This window comes from Trachurus japonicus, chromosome 10 (genome assembly GCF_045865225.1).
Source record: "Trachurus japonicus isolate A0001 chromosome 10, Traja_1.0".
NCBI lineage: Eukaryota > Metazoa > Chordata > Actinopteri > Carangiformes > Carangidae > Trachurus > Trachurus japonicus.
The window spans coordinates 15,562,164-15,576,092 of NC_140916.1; the positions used below are offsets into that span (position 1 = coordinate 15,562,164).

The window sequence follows — 13,929 nt, forward strand, 5'->3', positions numbered from 1 at the left end:
AACACACTTCAAGCCGCCCACACAAACACACACACATCCTTACATCCTTAGAGTCTGCTGACACAACAACAGTAGAGAGTAAGGAAGCACTGAAAGACGTCGGTGTATCTTCAAAACATTCTGCTTTATTACAGAAAATCTTCAGGTTTTGACTACACTAGTTTCAAAGAGGTACATTCAGCTTGGAGGTTTGGAGTGTTGAGGCTGGAGACCCTAAAAGGGCCAGAGGTGGTGGGGGGTGTCCCTGCTGTGTGAGGCAGGGCTGCTGAGGTGCCTGAAGGTGTCCACCTCCACCCCTCACAGACAGGGACAGCATCCACAACCGCAGAGCCTCTCGTGCTTTTTTTGGACATTTTGATTTTCTTACAAAAAAGTGGCTGGAAAAAGGTTGCATTAAAAATACAATCCATTCTTTTTATACTTTTCATTAGACAGGCAAAACATTAGATTAGAAGAAAATAGCATCTCTGATGTCACTTAAAGGTTTTTTTTTTTTTTTTTTTTCATTAGACAAAGCAGGCAGCCCCTCTCAAGTGAGTCCTCTCACATCCAGTATATCCGGCACAGTGCAGTCTGGAGGTGACACATCACAGAATAAAGAACAGTCTCCTCCACAGGCTTAACATCAGAAAAACAGAGCGTCTTAGTAAAAAACGTCACTGAAAGGTGTCAAAAGTTTTCCACTCGTTAAGAACAAAGCAACATTAACTTGATTTAAATGTCCTCTTGGTGTTATGACTACCTGCGCCATTCTGCAGATGAACTATATCAGATATGTCAGGCTACAATCAGTGGTGCGAAATACAAGACCAGTACTAAAAACTACTGTACTGGGGTTATTGTTGGAGCACGGATTAGTGAAGTAGTGAACTATAATTATACCAGATGAACAGATTCTGTAACAGTTGGCTGGAACACAAAACATAAATGACTTCTGGCAGGTGCTCACCAGAGTTAGATCACCTGTAGAAGGAGTGGCATAGGTCCAGAGGTCGACGTTGGGGATGTTGGGAGTATGTTTGGGGGGGCTGCCTGTCTTTGTATGACAAAGACTATCAAATGGAATTGGCAAGGGCTCACATCAGGGCGTAACACAGGCTAAACTCGACTGGCACAAAGCTGACCACTCTCCACAATAAAAAAGATTTATGCAATAAAAATATAACATTTGTGAGTAAAATTACACATAACAATAAATATGCGAAATAGACAATACATATTTGTGTGGGGAAAAAAAACAACAACAATCCAAAACAGTATCTTAAAGTGTTTGAAATCATGGCATGTTTAAATGGAATGTATGAAGCACTACACACAACAGGTTAAAGGAAGGAACAAGAGGCCAAACTGTCAACTCTCCTCCTGAACGTCAGCAAATTTGACCAGAAACAGAAGAAACAACATGGAGCCTCAGAGTAGCATAAACTACGCTGACTCTGCAGGTCTGGACTTTGGAGGTTTTCTCTCTTTACACTCCAACTTCAGCCTGTCTGAGACAAATTACACAGACTAGATAATGGATAATGAACATAAATACCTCATTTAGGCTTTAGTGCATGTGCGCATTTATGTGTACGACGTGTGTGGTTATTCGTGTGTGTAATGCTCTCACCTATCAGATATGTGCGTGCTTATGCTCAGGCATATATTCATGTGCCTTAGTGACCAGCTATGCAATGAAAAAACCTTCCTTAATAGTGCAGGAAATGTCTAACTGAACTACATCAACAAAGTTCAAGTAATCCTGGTTTCCATTACACAGGCATTTCTGGCTTCTCTCATCCAGTACAGTAGCACTTACTTATGTAACACACATACACACACACACACACACTGAGTTGTCACTTTCAGGTCACAGTCGTGTGGACAGGATCCGATAGCATTATGTTCGTCTTTTTGGCTTTGAGCAGGTGCTGTCATACATCTCTAAGCTATATACAGTTCAACACATATATTACTCTTCTCATTTTAATTGGACTCTCTTAAATTATCTCTGAGGTTGGAATATTTAGGTCATTCTCTAAGCAATGTCCCATTGCCAGAATTTGCTTAATATCTCTAATCTATCTTTCAATCTTGCATCCACACACGCACACTTTTTGGATCGAGTGGTAATATAATCTCCAATATCTCTTGTTTATACTTTAGTGCTCAATAGAGACTGTAGATTCACCATCAGAAACAAACAATCATATAATAATCAATAAACCAGAAAACCGTTCGAACAGTTGGTTTGTAGCTCTGAGCTGGACTGAAATCACGCTGGGTAACTTCTAGTTTTGATCTACTAGCACGTGGGTGAGTGTATCTTTTGAAAAAACATGATAATCGTTTAAAGAATAATGTTGAAAAGCGTAATAATTGTAAAATTGTAAAGTAGAATAACCTGTGTAACCGCTGAGAATGAGATTATCATGTCTCAATAAAAACTTTGCAGAATACAGTGACTGAACATCAGTGGAGTAAAGCATTCTTTTGAGCCTTCTTTCATGCAGGTGAACCATTCTTGGAGTGGATATTACAACCGCTTGTTAAAACACAGCAGTTGGATAGAGCTACTGACAAGGCAGCCGTGTATGCATTCATTTATAAGCTAGTATTTAAAAAAAAAAAAAAAGGTAAAAGTAAAATAGGTAAAAGGGAAAAAAAACTCATGCCTGTCATCTGAGTAGATATTTTTAAAAATAATGCAGGGCACTGCTCTGCAGGCATGCGTGGGGGGTTAGGAGCTGCTGGGATTGGGCAGAGGACGGAAAGAGCAGAAAGACACAAGTCAAAAGACTGCTAAATCCCTTATCATCCCTTCCCCCCAGTCAGAACATCTCTCTTTTTCTTTTCATTTTTTTCCTCCTCTTCTTCTCAGATCAGCTCTGACCCAACAAGCACGGGATCCTGAATATGGCTGATGTCACCGTTGTTGTGAGTCCTCGCTGCCTTTTACTCACGCTCCTTCAGGTGCTTGTAGGACAGTGGTGTGACAGCTGCGATCTGGAAAAGTGAAAAGAAGACAGATTTTACTTCTGTGTTTTCAGCGTGAGCTTGTGCCAAAAGGCAAACAACGACGACAAGGCATCTGGAAATCACCCCAAAATCATCAATGAAGTGGCGATTGAACACAAACACCACAAATCACTAAAATTATAGCCATCCCACCACCAGTGACAAGCAGAAATTAGTAAACGCCAGTTTCACCCATGTCTATTGATCTATTGAAGCTCAGCAGAGGGTTAGGTTTGCCTCTTTGTGGTTTACCTGGATGTCTGTAGGAGCCCGCCTTCTGACAGCTACAGGGAGAATAAAAATGCAGATTAAATCATGAAAGGTGCTGCAAAATCTTAAGCTCTGTGGTTAAGTGACAGATTTCGGTGACCCTGGTCAACAGTAAAGGGACGACATTGTGAGCGACATTCAGACCTACAGGGGCAGGACAAAAAATTAAAAAACACCTCATTTGACATGTAAGAGTCCAAATCTCTATGTATGTATGGCTGATGGAGACTGGAAGCAATTAATATCTTTTTTTTTTAATATAAATAATCATGTGAATAAATACAGTCTATATATAACGAACCATAAAATCAATAGCAAATCAAGTTATAACAATCAGATAATTGTTACGTCACCCTGCTTCTTTTCACAACAGAATACTTATTTCCACCAATTCAATTTCATAACACTAGGTTTATCAGCAGGTTTAACAGGGAAGAGCTGTTTTTTGGTGATTGGTTATTTGCTCATTCAGAGATCTGGTGGTGAAAACGAGGCAATTGGTGCCCAAAAATGCCATTGTGACCTAAAATTTTGTAACAAACACTTGCCAGGTTAAAAAACATTATTTTCAGAATATAAGTTTGTCTGTATTTATTCCGATTATTTATTACATAAAATGTATTCAATATTGAACAGTTTTTCTATGTGTTTCTTCTACAGTTTCCAAATTTTATATTTTGCATTGTTTTAATTTGTTGCCCCCGCCCCTGTAGGTAATGCAGCAGCGTTTGGCCTGAGGTTAAGGCAGCATCACATCATGCAATGAGTGAAGGTCAGCACAAATGGATCCATTATTTGCCAAGAAAATAAGCAGACGACAACAACCAACACGGGTTTGGATGTGCACACATGACAAAACGGTCATAAAGAAACCACCATAAACACCACAGTACATAAACGTCGGACCGGGGAAGCTATAACCATAGACCGGCTCTGTTGTTTCACACAGTCAGATAAGAATACCCAAACGAACTGACAACGACGCCATACAGACACAATCAGACATTCCCCGTCCAAAAATAAGATATGAAATGGACTCAAATCAAAAACATTCAAAAACTGGGATTGTAAAAGCACATAAAGGAGGTAAATAAGCTGTGCTTCAAAGGGAGGCTGAAAGGAGCATGTTTTTTTGTTTGTTTGTTTTTTTAAATGTCACATTTGCAACATTAGCCCTGGAGATGCATTCATATTATCAAAATGCACCCTTTGACAATTTATATTTCATATGTTGACACTTTTTTTTCACATGGGGTTGCATCTCTTCAGCCAGCCAATAGCAGCTCACACAACACACAACACCACACAGGGCCTTGCTGGATATGATCCGTATGCCTTTGATTCTCTTGTTAAAAACTCAGAGTTAGGGACCGGGACCGCTGGAGTGGTCGGTTGGAGGGGAACAAGGTCTTTGATTGGCTTAAATGGCCTGGAGGTGGGCTGGTACCTGCTTAAAAGACAGTATTGGACTCATCTGAAAAGGTTCTCATGAGCAGGGGTCTGGCTGAAGACCTAGGAGACTGGAGGCCCCCCTCGCTCGACTGAACCAGCTTCTTCTAGAAGGGTGAGGCAAGAGACACCAATGACATCACTACGCTGACAGACACACACACACACACACTTTGTCTCTTGCACACAGACATACACAGGGAACAAGCACATACAGACACAAAGACTGGAACAAAACTGGACAAGGTGGATTATGAAATTCTGTTCGGGTGCCCTTTTTTTTTTAGATACCTTTCCTTGCAATAGTGATTGTCAGACGCCTTGACTCTATTCTGGTTAGTCCAGATAGTCACAGGGCCACTATCCTTTCAGATGTCTCACAAGAATGTTCGATGTAACACGCACGCTCGCGCACACAAACGCACAGACAAAATGCAGTGGCCCGCAGGGATTGTGGTGAGGATCCAGGATGAGGTTGTTGACTTGAGCCTCATGCAGGTAAGTTTGGGTGTTTTGACGTGCCGCATTCACCTGACTGGACATGCGGAGGCAGCAGGCATTGGAGCAGCACAGGCAGCTGGGAGGAGACACTGACTGCAACAACTGGACAGACAAGGATGGAAGACTGGCTGCACACTTTCAGCTCGGACACCTGGTCCTACTCCACACTGCTGGTAGAGTTGGGCACGCACCCCAATGACCAACATTCCTCCCAATTTAATAAACATACATCCAAAGAAAAGCACTCGAGTCAAAGTTTAAGGATGAGGCCCTCCGAGGACGCCATACCTGGAGTCAAAATCTCTAATTCTAAATTATCTGAGCTAATCTATCCGACCGAGTGGGGACTGTAAGAAGCTACAGAACAGCCCTAGATACTTAAGAGGGGAAGGAATGAGTAACAGTGGGAGAGGAAGGACACAACAGGTAGGAAACAAGCAAGACTGGCAGACACAGAAACTCCGCAGGAGGAGTCTTAAGTATAAGAACTGACAATAAGGAAAAAGAGACCTCAGTCACTCCACGAGAAGCTGTGAGTGCTAGGGGTCTGCGACAACATGAAGATAGTAGATGTCCCCGAGGAAGGAAGGCGATGTTTCATCTTTAGGGAGACAGGTCCAGAGAGGAGGAGAGAAGAAATAATAGGGTGAGTGTGTTAAAGTACTAAAGCGAGAGTAGAAGGTAGGAAAACAAAGTTGGAAATGAGAAGGTGATGTTCTAAAACAAAAAGTGGCCAATAATCTAACAACTATCATTTAAATATGGTTAACGCCCCAACAAAGATATCAAACCAGTTATTTTGTACATTTTTGATTGATTCTGCTATTTTGATAACTGACAACACTCTGGTACGACTCCCCTCAACATGTGCAAAGGTTTGGTTTGGTTTATTACTTTCCCCAAATAAAACAAGTCTAGACATTATCTTAAAAAACAAATGTGGAATGCACCTAACAGCACACACACACACACAGCACCAAACATTTCCAGCTGCTTGGAAAACATTAGCCTCATGGGGAGCTAATTGTAATAACAAAACATGCCTGGGAACGTTGTCTGATATTAAATCGTGAACTTAAAGAATAAAGAAAAAAAATCCAAGGCCTTGTTTCTCTGTAATAATGGTTGGGTCATCTTTACAATAGAGAGAGAGGTGTGAGTGGAAATGGCATCGCTCTGTAGGTACAGACATCTGTGTATTTTGCTTCAGTCGGAAATGCATAAAGAATGGGCTCCATTAACAAGAACTGAACCCTTGAAAAGGCAAATGGTTAAATTGTCACAACAAATACATGCTGGAGGGGGAGAGAGAGAGAGAGAGAGAGAGAGAGAGAGAGAGAGAGAGAGAGAGAGAGAGAGAGAGAGAGAGAGAGAGAGAGAGACAGAATACAAATGTGTCTGTCAGTGTGCGCGTGTGTCTCAGCTCTACCTGTCGAGAGTGGGGGCCGCGGGGCTTACGGAACACCACAAGCAGGATCTCTGGCAGTAGACTGAGGAGGATGAGCAAGATGATGACCAGCCAGGCCGACACCGAGCTCAGCATGTTGGCAAACACAAAGTACAAACGCTGCTGCCTCAGGAAAGGCCTGCAGGATAAAGGACACTGGTTTTCACTGGGAGGGCTACAGAGGTCCCAAAGAAGTTAGAAAAACAATAAAGGATTGCAGTTTTTTTTTTCATCCTGATTTGTTCACTGACCATATTATTCCTCCCCAGAAGAAGCTGAAAAACACATAGAAAGCCAGGGATCCCCAGATTACAAAGTGGTTGATCCACGTCCAGTGTCTCGTGTCCAGAGCAAGCTAGAACAGCAGAGAAAAGCCAATGAATGCACATGTCTGAAACCCAACACGCTTCACATTTGCATTTTATGAGATGAGATAAATAAACAACAAGGAGTGCTTTACCTTTAATGTGACGGTGAAGACAAGGACAGTGAAGACTATTGTTCCGTAGGACCAGTTCCCAAAAACCTGGATTTAAATAAGACAAATAAGCTGGTGTGCTCAGTAGACAATGCTTGATTAAGTTATTTATGCGTGTGCTACAGATTCAGGCTGAATTAAATCAGACAACAAACCTGGCCATTGTCCTGCAGTGCTGGGTTACTGAACAGATACCGAACACCAAAGAAGAAGAGCAAGCCATGGAAGACTCCCAGTAATGTCCAGTAGAGAAACGGTCCCCACCGTAACATGGCATTCTTAGCAATCTCTCTAAAGAATATATTGGAAAAACATGAGCAAACCTATTGCTTTACAGTTCCAAAAAAAAAAAAAACTATATATACATATATACACACACACACACACAGTGCCTCATAATGACAAAGTGAAAAGAAGATGTTTCTTCCCCCTCTATGCGGGATCTCTGGAGCTCAGCCAAAGTATCCATCAGGTTCTTGGTCAGGTCTCTTTCCAAGGCCAGCTCTAGGAAGATTCCTGGTTCTTCTTCTATTTAAAAGTTATTGAGGTCACTGTGCTCTTGGGAAACTTCATTGCAGCAATTTTTTGTGACCTTCCCCACATCTGTGCCTCGACAGTCCAATCTCTGCAGTCTGCTTCTTCTTCCTCATGCTTGATTTTTTTTTTTTGCTATGATGCACATTTTCAGTTTGGAAACCTCAGATGTATGCTTTTCAAAATCCATGTCTGTGCAATGCCCACTTAAATTAACCATATGTCATAGCATAAAGTTTGAATACTTTAGTTCAGTTTCACTTCAGTTTAATATTAAATCATTGTTCAAGAATTTCTACTTTCACTTTGTCATTGTGGGATTTTGAGTGTGGACTGAGAAGAGAAGAGATGTTTGTTTTTACGTAGATATAATGCAACATAATAAAATGTGAAAAGAAAAAAAAATGTATGGGTCCAAATACTTTTAAATACATGTACTGTATGTTTCTTTGCAAAAAATCAATTTATGAGATTACGGGTTGATAAAAAAAAAAATTCCCAGTTAGTATGAAAAATGAAATAGCTACAGGACGATAGTGCAAGGCCACTCTCTCCATGTGTAAAGAAGCAAAAGCTAAGTCTGGCTCAATGGGAGAGAGACTGTGTAACTTGTTAACTAAGTTTCAAATTTTACACAGTGCATACAGTATATAGCTATGGCAAAAATGTTATGAAGATACAGTTCAGCCTACACCTCGTTTAAGGCTATAATCATTTTATGATAACTTACTAACTGAAAGTATTTGGGGTGCATTTCTGTCTCTCATTCATTTATTCAATTATTCTTTCAATTTAAAAACAAAACAAAACTTTTTATTTCATTTATTTATCAGTTTATTACAGATCAAAACAAGCTATTGTGGAAAAGATCTAAAACATAGAGAGGAAGTTCTTAATATTAGTTGGTGGAAACTACTTAAAAAGTACATCTACATCTATCATGGAGTTTACTGAGGAAGTGAAGGTCCCCAAGTTTACCTGTAGAGGGTAGCATTGTCCAGTAGAACCTCAAGGCAGATGTGCTGCTCCAAGAGGCTGTAAGCCAGGATGGGCATAGAGGTGAAGCAGATGTTGTACATCGTCAGATAGGCCGCGTCATACAGGGGCTGGGGAGGATGGGAGGAGGAGGGGGAGTGAAGGGGGAGGGGTTGGCAAGGAGGGGGAGGATGGATGGGGCAACCGGGGGTTAATATTATGGAGAGGAAAAATCTCATACACACCCATCATACTTTCACATTCAGTATGACATATAGACACATTATATACATCTTTCATGTTCTTATGAAAGACCTAAAATGGCGGAGGGAGGGTGAATGACATATTCCCCCTCACCTTTTACAAACAGACATGCCAAAACATGATCTATTATCTTAAAAAAGGATGATATCTGTATCAATAAATGGATGTTTCTGTGTCAGGAGAAGTTTTTACGTGAACATAGTACCACAAAGTATTCTAAATTTATCCAGGTTTTTTAAAAATAAACAGTCTACTCATTAATAACCAATGAATTCATTGACGTGATCCAAACTGTAATCAGGTCATCTGATCCAAATACATTTATAGTATTCTAAGTCACTGTGTTTGTTACAGTGCAACTACAACTATGAAAGGTTATACAAGTGCCACCATGATTTTATAATGTCCATATGATATACCATGGTGGCAGAGCATGATACACATCTGTATTACTTTAACGCTGCTATGCAGTCTAAGTCAGTGCATAAACATATCAGTCAGAGCTCAAACATCCCAGGGGCAGTGAGGGAGGGGCAATCTGAGGGAAAGAGTCTGGCATTCAGGAGGACGAGGACATGTGGATTCAAGGGACACTGCCTCCTTTCATGTTCAGAACATCTTTGAACCTCAAAGGGCCTCGGGACGTACTCACTTGCTGGGAATAGCCGCAGAAGAACTGGTACAAAAACTGAGGTAAGATGAAGCAAAGGTTCTGCAGGGAAAACAGAAAGAGAAGAGTCTCGCACACTAATGGATAAAAACATCAAAGGACATCAAATGCATTTCTAAGTTCCCACATGCTTATTAAAATAAAATAAAAAGAAGAATTAAAAAAGGAACATAAACCTGAGTCGAACCTATAAATCTGTGTAACTTGTTAAGACAGCTGTCAAATTTATGTGTCTTCACCGCATTGTCCTCAAATCAAGTTAGTGTGTGGGAAATGCAGGTTTGGCAGAAATCCAAAACAAGTTCTTAGCCTAAAGACTGATAAAAAGTTAATTTGGCTGAAGCATCCGTTCCTCCTACCTTGTAAAAGAAATACTGCACCAGGTGTGCAATGCGAACATAGTACAGATGCCCATGAGCCAACAGAAGTTTCTTGAGGTGCTTCAATTTGGGGATGGCATAATCGCTGTTCCTCACTGCCTGCCGACCCTCCTTACCCTTAATACCTGAAAACACCAGGCAGGAAGCAAATATCACACACCAGTTTACCAAAATGTTCCCAATCCCTCAATGTGGAATTAATTAGAGGTGTGTAAACATGAGATTTCTTACCAATGCCAACATGAGCTTCCAAAATCATGCTGACATCATTGGCACCATCTCCAATTGAAAGAGTGATGGGGCTGCCTTTGGAGTTCTTTACCATTTTAACTATCTATAGATGGAGCAAGAAAGAGGGACAACATACAACTGTGAAAAAAACCCTATTTCAAATCCTTCAAAGAATGGATATTTTCTAAATTTTAAGTGGTTGTCCTGACCTGTGCCTTTTGTAGAGGAGCCATGCGGCAGCAGAGCACACTTGTGCAGTTTTGACAAATCTGCAGGAACAGGTTCTTGTAGAGACTCGAGTTGGATTCAGGTGAGGAGTTGAGCACCATCGACAGAGTGGCTCCATCTATGATGAAACCATAGTCTTGGTTTGCAGAAGACCAGCTCCTACAGCACAGAGCAGAGAAATTTGATCAAGATCTATTGTCAATAAGATTAAAATGGGTTGGGTTGAGCAAATTATCTAACTTGGTGGTACCAACCTGGTGACACCGGCCTTAACTGGTGGCGCATCCTGCACAGCTTTCCTATGATATTCAATTAAGAGGTCATGCAGCCGCTCCTCACGCCTCCTCCCTCCATCCTCCAGGGTGCGCACTGTCAGCTCCAACAGCTCTGTGTTTCTCTGGAACAACCTACAGGCATAGCAGGTGGACTTTGCCGTCTCCATTTTGTCCCCCGTCAGGACCCAAACCTTGATGCCTGCCCCCTGCAGAGCCTCCATTGTCTCTGCTGCCTCCTCTTGAAGCCTGGGGGATAAGAACAATAGAAAGGAATGAGGCACAGCAGAGATTATTTCTCCTATTCTATTCTAAGACGCAAAGTCAAAACAAGGATGTTGTTTTTCTTGAGCAAATGCTGAATATGAATGAGGGATTTTCCTCAGACTGGTGTCATAGGGAAGTTGTGAGTCATGTAGTTTTAATCATGAAGCACAGGTTACACAACATACTTGAACTTTCTACATTTTGTAAATGAATATATGTAAATTAATTTATTACAAAAGTATGTCAGATGAAGTGTGTTGATAAATACTGATGCAATAAATTCTTAGATCTCATTTGTGATCAGTACAGTAAGTGGCTTTCGATTTACATCAATACTTAAGAAAACGATAACTGCTGCCTGTTATCAAGTTCTTTAATCTTGAACTGCATACTATCAGGAATTTGGTGACATGTTATAAAGGGCATTAAGCAGCAAAATGGTGATACAGTACAAGGTCTCTACTGTAAAACTGGAAGTGATGAGGTTGTATGAATAAAGGATAAATATTACACTGGAGAAATGAATTCATTACAGAAACCACAGAGAGTTGATTGACAGCTAAAAGGGTTTAACTGATCTTTAATGAGACGGAGAAGAGAGAGAAAGCACAAGAGCAGCATGAAAGTTTACTAATTGCAAGTTGTCTTATGTGAACACCCACCGATCTTCTACAGCAGTAGCTCCGATCAGACTCATCCCTGTCTCCACTTGGTTATAAACGGCCATGAGCTTCTCTTCTCTGTCCTGCAGAGCCAGTCTAGCCTCCTTCAGTCCTTCATCTGCCTGGGCGTACTCCTCAGTGCTGAGACGTTTGTAGGCCACACACAGTGTCCGGTAGCCCTCCTGAACAGTGACACGCGTTAGAGAAAAAAACAAACATAAAAAGAAAAAAAACAAGCCAATTTAAATTTGCTTTTTGTATGTCACTCACTGTGGCATTACGCTCCACATGCATGCGTATCCTTTCAACCTCTTCCTGCCTGACACGGGGAAAGATAGAAGAGTCCGCTCCCTTACAGAAGAGCAGCGTGTCACCTGGAGACCAAAAAAACAAACACACAAATTCATGGTGAGTGTTAAAAGCAAGCACTACATTGTAGTCTACATAATAACAGTAAACTGAAGCTCACCTGATTTGGACCTGACTATTACACTCATCCGCCTTCGCACTGGGTCAAAGTTCAACACATGAAGAAGTTCATACCTTTATGAAGTACAAAAAGAAAAAAAAGGTCAAGCTGTGGTGTACATGTGTAAAGGGAAAATATGACTTTAAAATGTTGTGTATGAAATTAGAGACTTACATTTCAACATCATTGTTCCTGTTTAGAATTTTCATGGTTTTACTTTCAAGGCCCAGAAATGTGAAGCCATACCTGCAGATGGAGACAAATCATCATAAATGAGTAATTCATGTGCTGAATGACTGAATACAGAAGTGAAATGTATAAATATGTAGGATTTCAAAATACATTCTATAATGCTCCTATTCAACAACCTTGTTACTGTCACATCATTTAAACTCAATTTTTAAAACCTTTTCTCTTACCTCATGGCACCCTTGACCAGAGCAACCTCATCGGGTGAGGAGGCTATAAAGCCTCGCTGCTCCTGTGGTGGGTGGAGCACCTCTCCATCCACCCCCAAGCCATCCACCTGGTCTGTCAGTCCGTCCGCTTGGCCTGTAGATTCCTTCACCTGGACTGTGTGGCACAGACACAGGGCACGCAGAAACAGCTCTTCCTTCTCCTAAGAACACAAGATGAACATGATAAGTGAAATGCAGTAGTTGCCATTTGCTTAACTTTTTAAATAAGGTCATCCAATATGTTATTTTCTGCCACTAGGGGTCTCGAAAGTTTGATGACATTTTGATTAGCATGGGATCACGGGAGTAGATGTCTTCACCACAAGTGCTGTTACCGCAGTCAGCCTCTCCCAGTTAGGACATCCTCTCAAAAACAAAAATAAAATAAATACTTAAATAATAAATAAATAAATACCAAATAAGCAGTTTTACTTCCAAAACCAGTGTTTCTCCAAATTGTTTGTGAAACACAGGACTGCTGCAGACATTTGCTCAGCTTGTTTCTCTGATAACTTAAGATCCAGACGTCCAATGAATAAAATTCTTCATTCTATTACAACGTGTAGTTAAAAACAACCAAGATGTAGAAGTGTGTCGTAAAAATGTGGCTTCAAGATGTCAATTTGGACTGCTTTTGGCAGACAACCACAACACCAACGCATGCATAAAGGGGATTTGACGCCATTGGCAACCAAATGAAATGGACCATTAACGTATAGGCACAACTCAGCAAAATTATATAATAGGCCGAGTCACTTTTAGACAATTTAATGTGGGAAAGTAATATATTATGGAGCCATGCAAAAAGCCATATACAGTAGCTTAGATAAAGACCTGTATTTACAACCAAATGATTAGAGCTGCTTCTTATCAACACCCATGCTACTGTAAAGTGTTATCAGGTGTTCTCATGTCAAGAGCATGCAGCCACTTTGCTCACCCTCTGTGTTCAGTGCATATGTTAACATGTCATGACAACAGTATGTGGGTGACCTATGAAGGGTCTTTCTGAGCAGCGAGCTATGTAATGACCATATGTTGCTGCTTGTGTGACTTTTACAGCAGATGGAGGGACACCACAACACCCACCCTGCCAGCTTTCTCCTGTAGTTTGCTGACAGGTCCATCTGTGACGCAGAATCCGTCCAGCTCTGAGCTTGCGTCCCGGTACTTGTACTGGAAGCCGTCGATGCAGCACTCGATAAACTCCATGTTATTCTGAGTGAGGGTCCCCGTCTTGTCTGTGAAAACATACTCCACCTGCAGGCAATGTGATAAAAATACATGACGCATTTTTCCAAACCCATAAAATTTTAGTTGCCCATTTAATGAGTTCCAACAATAAGATTAGGCAATTACTCCCAGAGAGAATCA

At 41.1% G+C, this 13,929-nt stretch overlaps 1 protein-coding gene across 11 annotated transcripts in view; it reads right to left on the reverse strand.

The window, feature by feature from the left end:
- Window positions 1-105: 105 nt before the first annotated feature.
- Window positions 106-13,929, reverse strand: part of atp11c (ATPase phospholipid transporting 11C (ATP11C blood group)) — a 43,692-nt gene continuing 29,868 nt past the window's right edge. Inside the window, exons 13-32 of one of the 11 annotated variants that reach the window (XR_015036897.1) lie at window positions 13,645-13,815; window positions 12,517-12,716; window positions 12,272-12,343; window positions 12,098-12,171; window positions 11,899-12,002; window positions 11,629-11,810; window positions 10,682-10,948; window positions 10,409-10,586; window positions 10,200-10,302; window positions 9,948-10,093; window positions 9,571-9,630; window positions 8,658-8,785; window positions 7,301-7,436; window positions 7,128-7,193; window positions 6,919-7,022; window positions 6,650-6,806; window positions 5,731-5,821; window positions 4,718-4,826; window positions 3,253-3,284; window positions 2,942-2,988 (exon numbers count right to left, since the gene is read on the reverse strand). Coding sequence is in view for 10 of the 11 variants with exons in the window: in XM_085789503.1 (XP_085645629.1) it covers window positions 4,722-4,826; window positions 6,650-6,806; window positions 6,919-7,022; window positions 7,128-7,193; window positions 7,301-7,436; window positions 8,658-8,785; window positions 9,571-9,630; window positions 9,948-10,093; window positions 10,200-10,302; window positions 10,409-10,586; window positions 10,682-10,948; window positions 11,629-11,810; window positions 11,899-12,002; window positions 12,098-12,171; window positions 12,272-12,343; window positions 12,517-12,716; window positions 13,645-13,815 (2,253 nt within the window). In the remaining variant the exon portion in view is untranslated. Of the gene's footprint in view, window positions 3,021-3,252; window positions 3,285-4,717; window positions 4,827-5,730; window positions 5,822-6,649; window positions 6,807-6,918; window positions 7,023-7,127; window positions 7,194-7,300; window positions 7,437-8,657; window positions 8,786-9,570; window positions 9,631-9,947; window positions 10,094-10,199; window positions 10,303-10,408; window positions 10,587-10,681; window positions 10,949-11,628; window positions 11,811-11,898; window positions 12,003-12,097; window positions 12,172-12,271; window positions 12,344-12,516; window positions 12,717-13,644; window positions 13,816-13,929 lie in introns of all 11 variants that reach the window. The other 10 variants (XM_085789503.1, XM_085789506.1, XM_085789509.1 and 7 more) reach the window with 10 other exon arrangements.